The sequence below is a fragment of the Zeus faber genome, assembly GCF_960531495.2.
Source record: "Zeus faber genome assembly, chromosome: 22".
In the NCBI taxonomy this organism is placed as follows: Eukaryota; Metazoa; Chordata; class Actinopteri; order Zeiformes; family Zeidae; genus Zeus; species Zeus faber.
In genome coordinates, this window is record NC_137209.1 from 7782482 (window position 1) to 7796823 (window position 14342).

Below are 14342 nucleotides of genomic sequence, written 5' to 3' on the forward strand. Positions count from 1 at the left end.
TCTATCATAGCAGCATTAACTTTTTCAGTAATTCCAGATTCAAGAGGTTTATTTGTCACATACATACTGTATACATACATGTATGCAGTGAAATGTCTTAGATTATGCACAATTGTTTCTAAACTTAACATAATAGCTAACCTAATTTCTACCGCACTAACTGATTCCTGAAACCTAACGCAGTTAGTGAATAGAAAAATAGAAATTGAAATAAAATGAGACTCAAAAAGATAATACAAAGTGGGGGTACAAAATTGAAGGGAATAGAGTTATGTATATGGGATAGGCCATTTGTACAGATATGTCCAGTACAGTGCATGTGAATAAAGTGAGTATGGAGATATAGAGTACAGTATACAACAGTACGACACAGCGATACAGTATGCAGTACAGTATGCTACATACAGTACAGTAAGGCAGTGTGAGTGACTCAGTGCTTTTTGTTAGGACCCCTGGTGAGGTCAGCATTGACAGTCCTTATGGCTTGCGGGAAGAAACTCCGTCTCAGTCTCTCTGTTCCCGCTGTGTGACTGCAGAGGCGCTTGCCCGACCGCAGCAGCTGGAACAGTGCGTCGTTGGGGTGGTGAGGATCCTTCATGATCCTGCGGTCTCTGCGACTACACCTCCTGGTGTATAAGTCCTGCAGGGAGGGGAGGGTAGTTCCAGTGGTACGTTGGGCTGAACGCACCACCCTCTGCAGGGCCCGCCTGTCCTGAGCAGTACAGCTCCCAAACCAGGCAGTGATGTTTTCTGTCAGGATGCTTGAGGATCCTCGCCGAGGCCCTGAATTTCCTCAGCTGCTTGAGGTGGTAAAGACGCTGCCTCGCCTTTCTCACCAGAGTGTCTGTTTGTATAATCCATGTTAAGTCCTCCATCATGTGGACTCCTGCATGCACTGCTGCATGATGGTTGCAGGCAGGTGTGTGTTTGTTTTACTACTTGTGAGGACCGGTTTTAAAAAGTAAGCCAGGCCTTTGGGTGGCGGTGCATTGAAGTGGCCATGTTAAGTTCAACACGGGCACTCTGTCCATCAGGTCACACACACACACAGGAACACACTCATATACTTATGTATTCCATTTCACCAGCTGTTGAACACACACACACACACACACACAGCCACTGGATTCTGTGCATTGTATATGTTTCTGTTTTCGGATTCTGACACCGGATTCTGTTTTCCACTGCTCCCGATATTTTACTCAGCTGCCTCTTTCATTCCTTCTAATCTTTCTTTCCTTCCCACCCCACGCCTCCATCCATCCCCCCCTTTGACCACGCCACGCCACACCCCTCCCCTCTCCATCACCCACCTCTTCCCTTCTTCTCCTCTCTCCACACGCCCCCTTCTCTCCACGCCTCCGGCCTGCCCTCCCCGCTACACCTCCTCTTTTCCCCTCTCTCTCTCTCTCTCTCTCTCTCTCTCTCTCTCTCTCTCTCCTTCCCTTCCCTTTCCCTCCTTCCTCTCTCTTTACTTCCCCCCCGTCCTAACATCGCAGGGCGGCAGGACAGGATGGACGGCAGACTGTGTTGGTGGGGTTTGGTCGTCCTCGTCACTTGGAGGCTGGAATGGACCAGGGCTCAGAGTGGCAATTCCACCAGGTGGGAACTGTGTGTGTGTGTGTGTGTGTGTGTGTGTGTGTGTGTGCGCGCGCGCGTGAGAGAGAGAAGGATCGAGTGTGTCACATAATGGAGGTGTTTATGTCTTGTGGATTTGGGTGTTCCGTCTTTACCATTGGCTGAGGTTTCAGACTGCAGCACATGCCTACGTAGTGCATTCTCTGCTCAACCCACGTATTCATTATTTTTCTAAGTGTGTGTAGCAAATGTGTGCGTGTGCGTGTGTGTGTGTGTGTGTGTGTGTGTGTGCGCGTGCAATGCGCTGGTAGAAGCATGAAGCCACTGGTGAAGATGTGGCCCCACAGACCAACGGCCAGACACACACCGAGCGATGACGCCATCGTCGTGGTTATCTTGCAGCCCCCCCTTACAGACCTTGGCTTCGGCCGGATTCGATACGCGGAGCCTTTTTTTTTTTTTAGGGACGCCCCGCTCGCACCGGTTAGGGTCTGGGTCTTTCTTCCGTTCCAGAAAAGAGGCTTTGCCCCACGTTTGAGGGAGCTCGCTCTCAGCCGGGGCTGGCGGAGGCTTCATGTGCGACCGCTCGGGCGGCTTTGGAGAACATCACAGACCTCACGGATGCCGTAATAAGCAGGCTGGCAGGTTCGTCTTTGTTTTTTTTTGGGGTTTTTTTTTTTTGACCCGAGTCACGGTGCGGGCCTGGGATGACGTGACAGAAAGGCACGGGGAACAGAGACGTCGCTCGGCGGGGGGGGGGGGGGGCGGAGAGGAGGAACGGTCATTACGGCAGGACGTCTACACAGTCCTCAAATTATGACGACGGGCTATTTTAGCTTGAAAAAATACCACAAGATCCCCGAATCCTGCCAACGAGCGGCTGTGACCCACTCTTACCCCCCGTACCCCCGCCCCTGTGTGAATGCCTCTGGCGTGGACAGCTGCCCGCAGCGTCGAAGATAGACCAGAACCCGAGCCGCTGGTCTGCTCTCCGGGGCAACGGAGGCAGGAGGTCTGAGCCAGCGAGGAGCCTGAAGCCGAAAACACAGCGTATCGACAGGACGGCGGAGCTGCGGGTTTGAAAACCATGAACTGCCTTTAAGGTTCTTTCATGAGACGTTTGTGCCCAAATTAATGAGTCTGGGGACGTGCGCAGTTAAATTGGAGGCGAGTGTAGCCCTGCTTTGATCTGAGTGTGCGTGTGCGTGTGCGTGTGTGTGTGTGTGTGTGTGTGTATGTGTGTGGGGGTGTGTGGGTGCCCGTGTGTGTGTGTGTGTGTGTGTGTGTGTGTGTGTGTGTCTACTGAATGTGTGTGTGTGTGTGTGTGTGCACATGCATGATAATTGCAGGCAGTTTTGTGTGTGTTTGACAATAGTTTGAATCTGGCTGTTTCGTTTGCCAACGCGAAGGATGTTTCTGGTGGCACTGTGTGTGTGTGTGTGTGTGTGTGTGTGTGTGTGTGTGTGTGTGTGTGTGTGTGTGTGCTAGTTGTATAATGTTATATAATGCATTCGACATTGCTGGCTGTCGGTTTGGCCAACCTTTTTAGAGAACACAAACCAGGAGAGTTCATTGGTTGGTCCCGGAGCCAGAGAACAGAGACAGACTGTGCTGCTGTGGTTTCCAGTGTGTACATTAAAGTGTGCGTGCGCGTGTGTGCGTGTGTGTGCGGGTGTTTATGAGTGCGCAAGGGCTTTACGCCATCGGATCCTGTAGCCTTCGTCGTAAGTCGTTTTTTTCATGAATTAGAACTTCTAAAATGGAACAGTGAACAGCAGTGTGTGGTGTTTGCGTGTGAACACCCTTCCGAACTTCATCTCTCCCTCTCGCTTCCCTTCTTCCTTCGCCTCCTCCTCCCGCAGGCCTCTCTTCCGCTGTGGAGGCCATGTTGTCACTGATTCGGGCTTTATCGCGAGCGAGGGCTTCCCCAATCACTACAAGCCCAACAGCAAGTGCACCTGGTACATCACGGTGAGTAACGGCAGGAAACCACCGGGAACCCCGACGGGACGACTCTACCATGTAATGAATTACATTGCGGTTTGGTTTTTTTTCCGCGCCCCGCCCCTCTCAGGTTCCGGTGGATCAAGTGGTCATGCTGGCCTTCCGCCTCATCGACATGGAGGCGGACCCCACGTGTCGCTACGACTACCTGGACATCTACAACGGCCACTCGCAGCTGGTGCAGAAGCTGGGCCGCTTCTGCGGGACCTTCCGGCCCGGCGCGGTCATCTCCACCTCCAACACCATGATGCTGGAGATGACGTCGGACGGCAGCACGGCGGGGAGGGGCTTCCTGGTGTACTTCAGCGGAGGAAAGCCGCACGTGGAAGGTGTGCTCCGTCTCGTTGACAAACGGCCGAGATGAGAGCTCGCGGAGCTCGACGATTGACCTCCTTCCCTCTGCTTCCACCTCCAGAAAACCAGTTCTGCGGCGGGAGGCTGACCAAGTCGCAGGGCTCCGTCAAGACGCCAAACTGGCCCATCTCCAATTACCCGGCGGGCATCAGCTGCTCCTGGCACATCTCCGTGGAGCCCGGCAATGTCAGCCAATCACCACGCGCCTCGCGTCCCTTGCGACACGTAGATGTATTACACTCACATCGTCCGATTCACTCGTGGAATTAGCGCGCGTCTCACCATCGCCTCGACGTAGACAGGCTTCATCCTCCGGACTTTAAATAGTGAAATCAGGTGTGCTGATGTTGGAGGAGAGAGAGGAATAACAGGGCACTCGAGGGGCCCTCCGCTAGGGTGTGTTTAAACCCCCAGTACAGTATGCATGTGTGTGTGTTTGTGTATCTGTACATGAGTGAGCGGTCGCCACCTAACTGTGGCCTTGTGGCGAATGAAAGACTCCATTCAGGCGCTAAGGCGCGTTGGCGTGCACCAACAGATTGAACCGTAGACGAGAGGGGAAGGAAGAGAGGGCGAGAGAGAGCCTAAATGCCCTTCTGTGTTTATCCCCGAATCGGAACGTCCCGCCCTTCCAGTGATTGCACTGCACTGGATTCATAACACCTCGAGTCGCACATTCAAATGAGCCGGACTGAAAAGAAAACTTCATTCTTAACGACCCAGCATGAAGTCCATGCGGCCTGTGTTTGTGCGGATGTGTCTGGACCTTGTTTCGCGCGTGTGTGTTGTTAATCCCGTCTCGCTCCCAGGTCATCGAGGTGAAGTTCCAGAAGCTGGACCTGGAAGCTGACACCTACTGTCGCTACGACTACGTGGCGTTCTTTAACGGAGGAGAGCGCGTCGAATCGCGGCGGATCGGGAAGTACTGCGGCGACAGAGTACCGGGGTGAGACGACTGTTCAAACAGCGTGTCTCCAGGAGTTGTCAGTCCTCCACACACCCGAGAAACCTTTACTTCATTTGCTCTCTTTTATTTTGGTTTACTTTCTTTAATTTCTCCACTTCTGTTGTTCTACTCTGCTTTCATGCCTTTTCTCGTCTCTTTTCGTCTCTTCCTCAACAACAGAACTATAGTGACCAGTGGGCACGAGCTCCTGGTCCAGTTCGTCTCCGACCTCAGCGTGACCTCCGCTGGCTTCATGGCCTTCTACTCCGGCGTGCCCCGGGGGTCCCGAACACCCACAGCCGGGGGAGACTTTATCCACGGCCCACGGTCAGGCTCGGTGGAAACCAGAGGACCAGTCGTGAAACCCGCCAAGGCCCCCAAGCCGACACGCAAGCCTAAGCCAAGTGCGCGACTCAAGCCCGCCCCAAAAACAACCACTAGACCCGCGATCAGACTGCCGGTGAGGCCCCCGCCGCGGACCCCTACAAGACGTCCCGCAGTTAGGCCCACTCTCAAGCCTAAACCAGCTAAACCAGCAGCAAAGCCCTCCGTGAGGAAGCCCACAGCGAAGCCATCGGTGAGCAAGCCCACAGCCAAGCCCCCTGTGCGCAAACCCAAGCCTAAACCCACGACCAAACCTAAGTTTAAACCCGGCACGAAGGCCAAACCCACAGCAAAGCCGGCAGCCAAGGCCAAGACTAAGCCCACCACCAAGCTGAGCACCAAGCCCGCCAGGCCAACCCCTAAGAGCGCCCTAAAGCCAAGCACTAAGACAAAGCCTAAAGTGACGGCCAAGCCAGGACAACCCAAGACGGTCACCAAGAAACCTGTGGTGGCCAAGAAACGTGAGTGGAAATTAGTTTGATGAGGTGTCGAGGGTCATTTTTCGTCCATATTTATCTATGTTCATTTGGGTTTGGGTTTGCAATGTGTTTCTTTCTGTTCAGCTTTACCACTGAACCCGCTGTGTACACGAGTCTGTAAGAGGAGCGGAACCCTCCAATCCAACTTCTGCCCCAACGACTTTGGTAGGTGGGACCGTCGAAATTTCATTTCTTATGGTCGCGAGATGGTAGAAGAAGGGACGGGGCCAGCTCAGATGTTCCTGTATCATTGAAGCCCATGTGATGGTCAACAGCAACATCTCACTTTGATATTTTGAGCCCAATTGAGTTCAAAATATCCCCCAAAAAAAGTATTTTCATTGAAAATATCTAACGTTATCTCTCCCTGTTCCCCTTCCAGTGATAACGGGCAAGGTCATGTCATTGACGCCCGGCGCGAGGGGCAGCGTCTTGGTGGAGATGTCCCTTATCAAGGCTTTCAAGACAGGACGGCTAAAAATGACCAAATCAGGACCGACCACATCGGTCAAAATGACCGCCACCTGCAAGAAGTGCCCGGGGCTACAGAAAGGTAGGGCTATACAAAAAGCGTGTGTATAAGCTCTGTAACGTACTGTACTTTATTTATTCCCGTTGAAGAATTCGATCGAGATTCGGATTGAATTCTAAAAGTTTGAACCGTCCGTCTGCGGTAGGGTCGGACTACGTGCTGATGGGGAAGGTTGACGCCCTGGGCAACGGTCTGCTCAGCCCGTCCAGCTTCAGTCTCCTCTACAAGCCCATCCACGCCAAAGCACTGGCCAACTACGCCCGTCAATCCTGCTGACATCAGCGCCGGAATCCACCAATCAGGGAAGACCAGACCCCGCACCTCCCCAGTAGAACTCTGAACGAACAGAGGGAACAAAATGTTATTGTTACTTGTTAAAAGTAACAAAAAAAGTGATTCTTCACTATGTCTGGAGGGACGCCACCTCGAGACGGCCATTAATTGATATTGGAAAATATTTTGTATTTTGTATGTAAATTATATTTCTACGATTAAAGGATCAGAATCGGAAACAGAATCGCAATATGTTCATTGGGCCAAGTTTACTGCCACGTGCGAGGAATTTGTCATGGCATAGTTGGTGCAAAAGAAAAGTAGCATCAAAAAGAATGCGGGAATCATGAAAGCGGAATCACAAATTTGTGCTTTTTATGTCTAGAAACTCTGTAGCGTACACGTCAAAACCCTAGCTGTCAGCCTTGCCGTTTTCCCGGGATTCACCCATATTTTACCCTTCTTTCCCACTGTCCTCCGGGTTTTTTATATTCCCGTAATTATCTCATATTTTTAACGTTTCTATAAAAAAAAAAAAAAAAGGTTGGCGGCACCGCCGATCTCCACTCCGCTGACCGCTGTGCGTCCCCGCTCCCCTTTCCTCCAAACAAAACCAATAATAACAGTGTGCATGTAACCGTGCTTAACGAGGACACTCTCTCAGTCACCCCCCCCACCCCCACGCCTAAAACGGGTGCCAATGCAATCATAAGCTGTTTTTGCACCACAGGAACCTGGTTTTAAGAACTTTTGGAGGAACCGTCCCTTTTTCATGTGTCCGCTCTTCAGGACAGAGGAACCTTCTTTTTTAGCTCCTACTCCAGGGCAGCGACTAACCGGCACGAGAGGAACCTTCGGTGACCTAAGTCCACGGTCCCTCGTCCCCGGTGCACCGAGGACAGTCCGCCCCGGTTGAGTCGCATCGCTCTGGGTGCGGACCAGCCTCAGCGGTTATAAGAAAAAGACAATAAAAAATACGATTTTTTTTCTTGTAGATATATTTATTTCACTTATATTATTTTCCGACGTTAATTGAATTAAACAAATATATGCATGCGGTGTTCCCGATGCGTGCCTGTGCCTTCCGAAAGTCGGAACAAACTTTGAAAAGACACCTCACAGATCAAATGTAAGTGAAGATTCAGAAACCAGATTGCTCATTCCTCGCCTCAAATTTGTCCAGAAACAGATTTTGGTGGACTGATCAGGTGAAATAAGTGAAAGATACGGGGTCAATTCAACACGGAACTCACGCTGAAACCCCGTTGGCTGACATCACTTCAGAGTTCCAGTGCAGTGGGAATACAACCAGAAAAAAAGCGCTTGAAGGTATTTGGTTCTCGGGGGACCTCCCCAGTTTCTAGTTCCCCTTCAGGGAGTCCCCAGAACTGTTCGGTGCAAAAACACCTATTCATACAATATGGCAAGACAACTTGAATCATTTACTGCAAATTTCCTTGAACGGCAGAGCAATTGCAAAGGTTGAACGTTTATTGCAAATATATAAAGATGAATGAATGCTTTAATATATCACGAAGAAGAAGTTTCAATACAAAACACCCTGTGATGTACTGTTATTGCTATAATTCTTAAAATACTAATACTACTACTACTACTACTACTACTAATAATAATAATAATAATATTATTATTATTATTAGTAGTAGTAGTAGTATTAGTATTATTATTATTATCATTATTATTATTATAGGACTTAAACCTGTCTATTCTGTAAAGAAAGGAATAGGAACAGCATGGTACTTGTGCCATGGGGAAAAAGAAACCTTCCAATAGGCAGGGTCTATGTCTCTAGACGTCGTCGTCGGGGTCCGCCCTGCCACACATGAAGCAGCAGACGAGGGAGCAGCAGCCGCACAGCAGGGAGAGCCCCAGCAGGATGTAGACCAGGGTGGTGGACCAGAAGGCAAACAGGTACAGGGTCTTGTTGCAGTAGTCCACGGCTGTCGGGTCGTAGTTGGGTTCGTAGATGGAGTAGATCCACACGTTGCCTGGCAACAGAGGAAGCCAAAGCGGCACGATGAGGCGTATAAAGTTATGCTGTTTTTTCCTCAAATAAGTTAATAACCCCAACAAGGTCATCAGACCAGTGGTTCTAAACCTGTGGGTCCCAGTCTAAAAGGGGGTCGCGGGTCCCATTTTGAGTGGTTACTTTCCTGATGTTCCTTTTTTTTTTTTTTTTTTAACCTGTGCTGTCAGCATGCTGGGAATACAACACAGAGTACTTGTATGCCATTTGCATTCAGGACAGAGTTAGTCTGCAAGTGGAGTTCAAGTTCTCAACCTGCACTGCAACTCTTTATTCAGTCTTAAATCATCAAGAACTGCTGCAATAACTCTGTCCTGTGGATGCCCTGTAGAAGGACAAGAGCACAGTTTTTGGTTATAGAGAACCACCACCAACCCACCTCTTTGGAGAACCATTTATCATGTTTGGGTCTATAAACAACTGATCACTACTCCAGGAGGGAGATATTCAACACGGGTGAGACAAATAAACACAGAACCAAACAACATTGACACTAAAAACAAACATTGGATGATAACAGGTTAATCAGGTGCAGGAAAACTGGAACCACAACCGGTCACGTGGCACGTTATGGGGTGCACTTGAAGCAGGTGTGTGTGTGTGTGTGTGTGTGTGTGTGTGTGTGTGTGTGTGTGTGTGTGTGTGTGTGTGTGTGTGTGTGTGTGTGTGTGTGTGTGTGTGTGTGTGTGTGTGTGTGTAAGGTGTCCACCAGTGAGTGTACAGGACTTATCCCAATTGGTTCTGGTATATACAGTAAGGTCGGTATTATGACATGGCACCTCCAAGCAGCGGAAAGGCCCAGACGCCCCCCCTCCGAGCTCCCTAGCTGTGTAGACACCCCACAGCTGCAGGAAATCCCTGAGCACTTGGCCCTGCAGCCACAGAAGACCCCCGGGCCCCTAGGGAAGCCGGAGGCCGGCGCAGTAACCCGCACACCGGGCCCCGAGGAGCATAACCCAGTCCCAGGTAGCCCGAGGAGACCCCGCACCCCATGGGCGCACACATACAACGCACCCCCAAGTGCAGGCACAAGACGCAGCAGCAGGCACAGAACCCGGGCCGCGGGCACCAGGCACGGACCACAGGCCCGGATCCAGGCCCCGCGCCGACAGACGGACACCGCCCAAACTGCTCCCCCCTGAAGGCGGGCCGGCGGCACTGCCAGCCTCACCACAGCCGACCAGGCGCCCCGCCCGGCCGTGAGCGCCGAGCACCCATCCAAGCACCAGAGTGTGCTCAGCGTGGGGCACCCGGATGATAATATGCTAAACTGATATATCCCAGCGAGAAGCACGCTGGGATAGGAGTGTGACAGGCAGGATGGCAGCTGCCCGCCGGACCCCCAGCCGCATTGTTCGCACCCACCCTGCAAGCCCTACGCCTATTGTGTGGTGTATGTACTGAGCATGACTTTTGGCACTGGAAGAGATAGGCGAAGCGTGACCTGATTTCCTGATGTTCCAATGAGGCCTATATGATATTTAGATGCTGCCTCGATAAAACAGTAACTTGCCGCATTATTTCACAGATTTATTTTACAGGGTTAGGTGATTTCTGTTTGCTGCTATAAGAAAGGCCCTCATCTGTTATCATTTTTAATACTTAAGAATAATTTTAAATACTTGCAACCTTTTAAAATATTTTAAATGTTAAAATTGTATTATATTTTCCATATTTTTTCGTCAAAATTAAGTTGAATGAGGAATGTCCAAAATATAAAAAAATATAAAAAATAAATTACAAATATTAAATTGCGACCCATTTGATATTCTTCAATATTTTTTACAATATTTTCCAATATTCGAAAATACAATGTCATTAAAAATGGCAAACAGGAATTGATTTTTTCCATATTATTTTCTTTGGTCAAAATAAAGGTCAGTGAGTGAGGAAGTCTTTGCCTTTCCGGGCCTTTCTCTGGAGCGAAACCCCAAACAGTGACAAACTCACCAGCGATGAACCAGCAGAAGATGAAGAGCGAGGTGAGGGAGTTCCAGGTGGTGCAGCAGCAGCTCAGGAGGTTTTGGGATTCGTCCTCTTGCTGCCGGGCGCAGGGCAGGCAGGACAGCAGGGACAACAGCAGGCTGAACACCCCCACCACCACCAGGTAGATGGGGATGTAGTGCTGGCGGGGACAGTCGTTCAGGTACAACGCTCCTGCAGGCGACAAAGAGAGTGACATTTCCTCCTTCTCCACCATATTTATTTGTATTATTATTGTCGGGGGGAATTTGCTGGAATTGGGCGTTCGGTAGTGAGATAAAAACACGGGAAATGCACTGGAATTATTTTATACTTTCGTACTAAAAACTTTATTTTATTTTTAGTTTATTGTAATTATTTTTATTAATTAGGTAATAGGCAGGTTTATTGCATACTGACATTTTATATACTATTTTATAATATTTCTTTATTATTATTGCCTATTCTTTTGATATGATCTATCTATCTATCTATCTATCTATCTATCTATCAGCAGGGCCTGAGAGCCACTCCCTTATGATAGACAGATATTACCATAATTACACTTATAGCGGTGCAAAACAAATTAAACCTCTGTCTGTCTGTCTATCTATCGTTAACTCTATCTCTCTGTCTGTCTGTCTGTATTTGAATAGCCTCTGGTTACCATAATATAAAAGAAGTAAAAAGTGCAAAGTAAATGAATCCACCAGGACATGGACACCCGCCTCAGAGATATGCATCGAAATGGCATGAAAAACAATTGATACAGCACACCCCGTATTTAATGAGGCAGCAAATAAAAAACAGTCACTCACCTATTACGATCTCGGCGATGGGCAGGATGCAGAGCCCCACCTTTGAAACCGCTGACGACAGACAGAGTATACAATTACCGTCTTATCGCTTTCTTTTTTTTTGTTTGTTTTGTTTTGTTTTTTGATATTGTGACATACTGTTTGTTGAGGCCAAAGTCAGACAAGACGGCTCACCTAATATGGGCATTGGGGGTTGGGGAGGATTTCGGATGCGTTCCATCACGGTTCTGTTCGACATCGTCAGCGCTGACTCTGAGGGAGACAAAATGCTGTTTCGCTCTGCAGGTCACTGGTCCCCCAGAAGAGTGGGCGTCGGTGCGAAAACCCTCAAGGGTTAACCAAGAAGAACTAGAAAAGGGACATATTTTTAGGATTAGTGTTGGCCTAACCCCAACCCCAGGACAAGGTGGCGGGAAACAGTTCATCATGGGTTCATCAGTGTCTGGTTGGACTGATCTGACGATGAACAGCAAGTTCAGGTCGGGCTGTTCTGAGGCGGCGCAGACCTTCAGAATAAAAGTAGAGCGAGCTATTTGTCGTTTTTGAGAAGAAATTGTCTTCGACAAACTGACGTAGTTCATAGTAAACCGGGCTCATATATAAAAAGAGAAATGTTTGCTGAAATGTAGGTTTGTGCACAGTAATACTTTATTTTGGCCATCAGTTAGTCTGAAAAACACAATTTGGTGGACCAAAACCTGAACTTTTACTCGCTTTGGACTGCGTGCTTATGGTTCAAAGTGCAATTTAAATGTGTAACTCACAGTCCAGCACTGACAACCAACTGTTCCTATTTGTGTCTGGCTGTGACTCAGGTTAAATACGTACAGACGATCCCGACATACTGGTTCCACGGCATCTTGCGAAAATCACTTCACACCGCCACTCGTTTGTTCCTCCGCATTGTTTGCACGGAACCATCTCTGATCATTTATTTTCTCAACCACAGGAGATAATAATAAGTATATGAGTAGGTAAATAACAAATAAGGGTTTTTATAACAAAATATTGAGATATGTGCATTTATATATTTTTAAATTTTGTAAAAAGAAATGCATTTTGTTCATTCACGTATGACTATTAAAATGAAAGACTTTTTTGGAAACATAATTTGTTAAAAGTGTTAGGAGGTACAAAATGTACATAGAGCTGTGTCGCCCTTTTCAGGGTCTAAAGCTCGCTTCACACTGAACACCAGAAATTACGAGAACTAACCGGAATTCCATTCATTCCTATGGAGAGTCGAATCGGCACGCGAAAAGCTGTGACGCCCAATACCCACCCCCGATCGAGGCTCTGTGATGCGGTAGGAATTCAGGACCTGGAGTGAACTGGGCTTAAAATGAAGTAACTAAGTCACGTATATAAAATAATCACGTCATTAACGTTAGGTTGAATGTCACCATATACACTATCAGCAAATCTCTTTTCATAAAACTTTTGTCTTCTCTGCAAATGCTATATAAAGGGAGTTTAAAACCCTCACTCATGGAACATGGTGATTATTCAGCTGAGCAAACTCCTGCGTATTCGCTGTTGAGTCGAAAATCAGGCGCAGTTCATACGACGGCCACTAGGGGGTGGATCCTACCTGTGGTTTTTTTGGTTTTTGTTTTTTGTTTTTTTGGGTTGTTTTTTTTTAAGCCACAAAACTCCCAAAATGAGTTCACTCAAAAAAATGAAAGTGGTTTCAAAATGAGAGATTTTTTTTCTGTTTTACATGTCTTCATATCCAGTTCATATCAATGATTGATTCGGACGAGTGGTTTCACCAACTAGTCAACTAGTCGACTACTATAACGACTAGTTGACCGCTGTTGGCAGCGGTCAACTAGTCGTGGACAACATAATATTTGTCAATGTCACTAGATTTACAATAATTATGAGTAATTAATAATAATTATAAGTAAAATAATTTGTTAAAATATGTACTTACATTTATATCTCAATTCAGCTATGTAGTATTTAAGAATACTCCTAATTAATTTAAAGGTGCAGTGTGTAGAATGCAGTGGCATCTAGCGGTGAGGACGCAGATGTCAACCGACTGAATACCCCTCCCCGTGGCGGCGCAACCTGGCGGCCTTCGTGGAAAGGACGGTGGCCGTGAAACTCGCGAAAAACACGAAAGTCCCGCTCTAGAGCCAGTGATTGGTTTGTCCATTCTGGGTTTCTGTAGAAGAAACATGGCGGTGCAACATGGCGGCCTCCGTGGAAGCGTGCCCGCTCCCCATGGAGCTAAAAACGGCTCATTCTAAGGTATCGCCAACACAACGATGCGTATTTTCATCGTATTATACACTAGTTAAAACATACTTGTGAATGTTATATTCCATTTCGGCCAAGTCTGTTCCGTAGATTCTACACACTGCACCTTTAATGTACAAAATACAATTTTTATCGGTACCCAGAACCCCTCTCCCAGGTGAAAGACGACTGTTGGGAAAAAGTTGGCAACTAGTAAACATCATTAGTAGTCATAAAAGCCCTAATTTGGGCACACACACTCACACACACGCACACGCACACGCACACGCACGCACACACACACACACACACACACAGCGGAGATTAAAGTGCGGCGCCTGGCACTTGATAAAGGAAGGGCTTTTCGCTGGCAAATGAATAAGCAAATGTGTTCAAATGAGGAAGGAAAAGTCCGTTTGCTCCGCAGGAAGAACAGTTTGCCCCCGCGAAGTTACGCAAGAGCGACACACGCAAAATTCAACCTTTAACGAGGGAAAACAACCACTCGGAACCACCCGCTGTGTGGCCGAAGAACGAAGAAACAAAGTCATACTTATCGCGAGTACTTCGGGTCTTGTTTGAGAAGTCTGGGTCTGACACTTAAACGTTGGGTGTGTCTGTCTGTCTGCGTGTGTGTGTGTGTGTGTGTGTGTGTGTGTGTGTGTGTGTGTGTGCGTGCGTGCGTGCGTGCGTGACCGACGAGGTTCCTCCCCTCGCA

General features: G+C 48.2%; 2 protein-coding genes across 3 annotated transcripts; one reads left to right on the forward strand and one right to left on the reverse strand.

The window, feature by feature from the left end:
- The first annotated feature begins 1490 nt into the window (after window positions 1–1490).
- Window positions 1491–6794, forward strand: LOC307247307 (procollagen C-endopeptidase enhancer 2-like). 2 transcript variants are annotated; one of them, XM_080023442.1, is made up of 9 exons: window positions 1491–1602; window positions 3441–3549; window positions 3653–3911; window positions 3998–4122; window positions 4746–4882; window positions 5063–5727; window positions 5830–5910; window positions 6128–6298; window positions 6423–6794. In XM_080023442.1, exons 1-9 carry the CDS (start codon window positions 1514–1516, stop codon window positions 6551–6553), a joined length of 1767 nt encoding a protein of 588 aa, XP_079879568.1. In that variant the 5' UTR covers window positions 1491–1513; the 3' UTR covers window positions 6554–6794. The 2 variants fall into 2 exon arrangements, with proteins under 2 accessions (XP_079879568.1, XP_079879569.1); XM_080023443.1 differs by lacking the exon at window positions 1491–1602 and adding an exon at window positions 2549–2681.
- A 745-nt stretch (window positions 6795–7539) lies between these two features.
- On the reverse strand, window positions 7540–14342 carry LOC307247603 (transmembrane protein 272-like). Its single transcript, XM_080023780.1, has 5 exons — window positions 14178–14342; window positions 11552–11725; window positions 11378–11428; window positions 10548–10754; window positions 7540–8559 (listed from the first exon to the last, which is right to left on the reverse strand). The coding sequence occupies exons 2-5, from the start codon at window positions 11613–11615 to the stop codon at window positions 8360–8362; spliced, it is 522 nt and encodes a 173-aa protein (XP_079879906.1). The 5' UTR covers window positions 11616–11725; window positions 14178–14342; the 3' UTR covers window positions 7540–8359.

Coding starts and splice junctions, on each gene's coding strand:
- LOC307247307 (XM_080023442.1), top strand. CDS start 1,514: ATGGACGGCAGACTGTGTTGGTGGGGTTTGGTCGTCCTCGTCACTTGG. Junction 3,912..3,997: donor AGGAAAGCCGCACGTGGAAG/GTGTGCTCCGTC, acceptor TTCCACCTCCAG/AAAACCAGTTCTGCGGCGGG. Junction 6,299..6,422: donor GTGCCCGGGGCTACAGAAAG/GTAGGGCTATAC, acceptor CGTCTGCGGTAG/GGTCGGACTACGTGCTGATG.
- LOC307247603 (XM_080023780.1), bottom strand. CDS start 11,615: ATGTCGAACAGAACCGTGATGGAACGCATCCGAAATCCTCCCCAACCC. Junction 11,429..11,551: donor ACCCCCAATGCCCATATTAG/GTGAGCCGTCTT, acceptor GTCTGTCGTCAG/CGGTTTCAAAGGTGGGGCTC. Junction 10,755..11,377: donor CATCGCCGAGATCGTAATAG/GTGAGTGACTGT, acceptor TGTCGCCTGCAG/GAGCGTTGTACCTGAACGAC.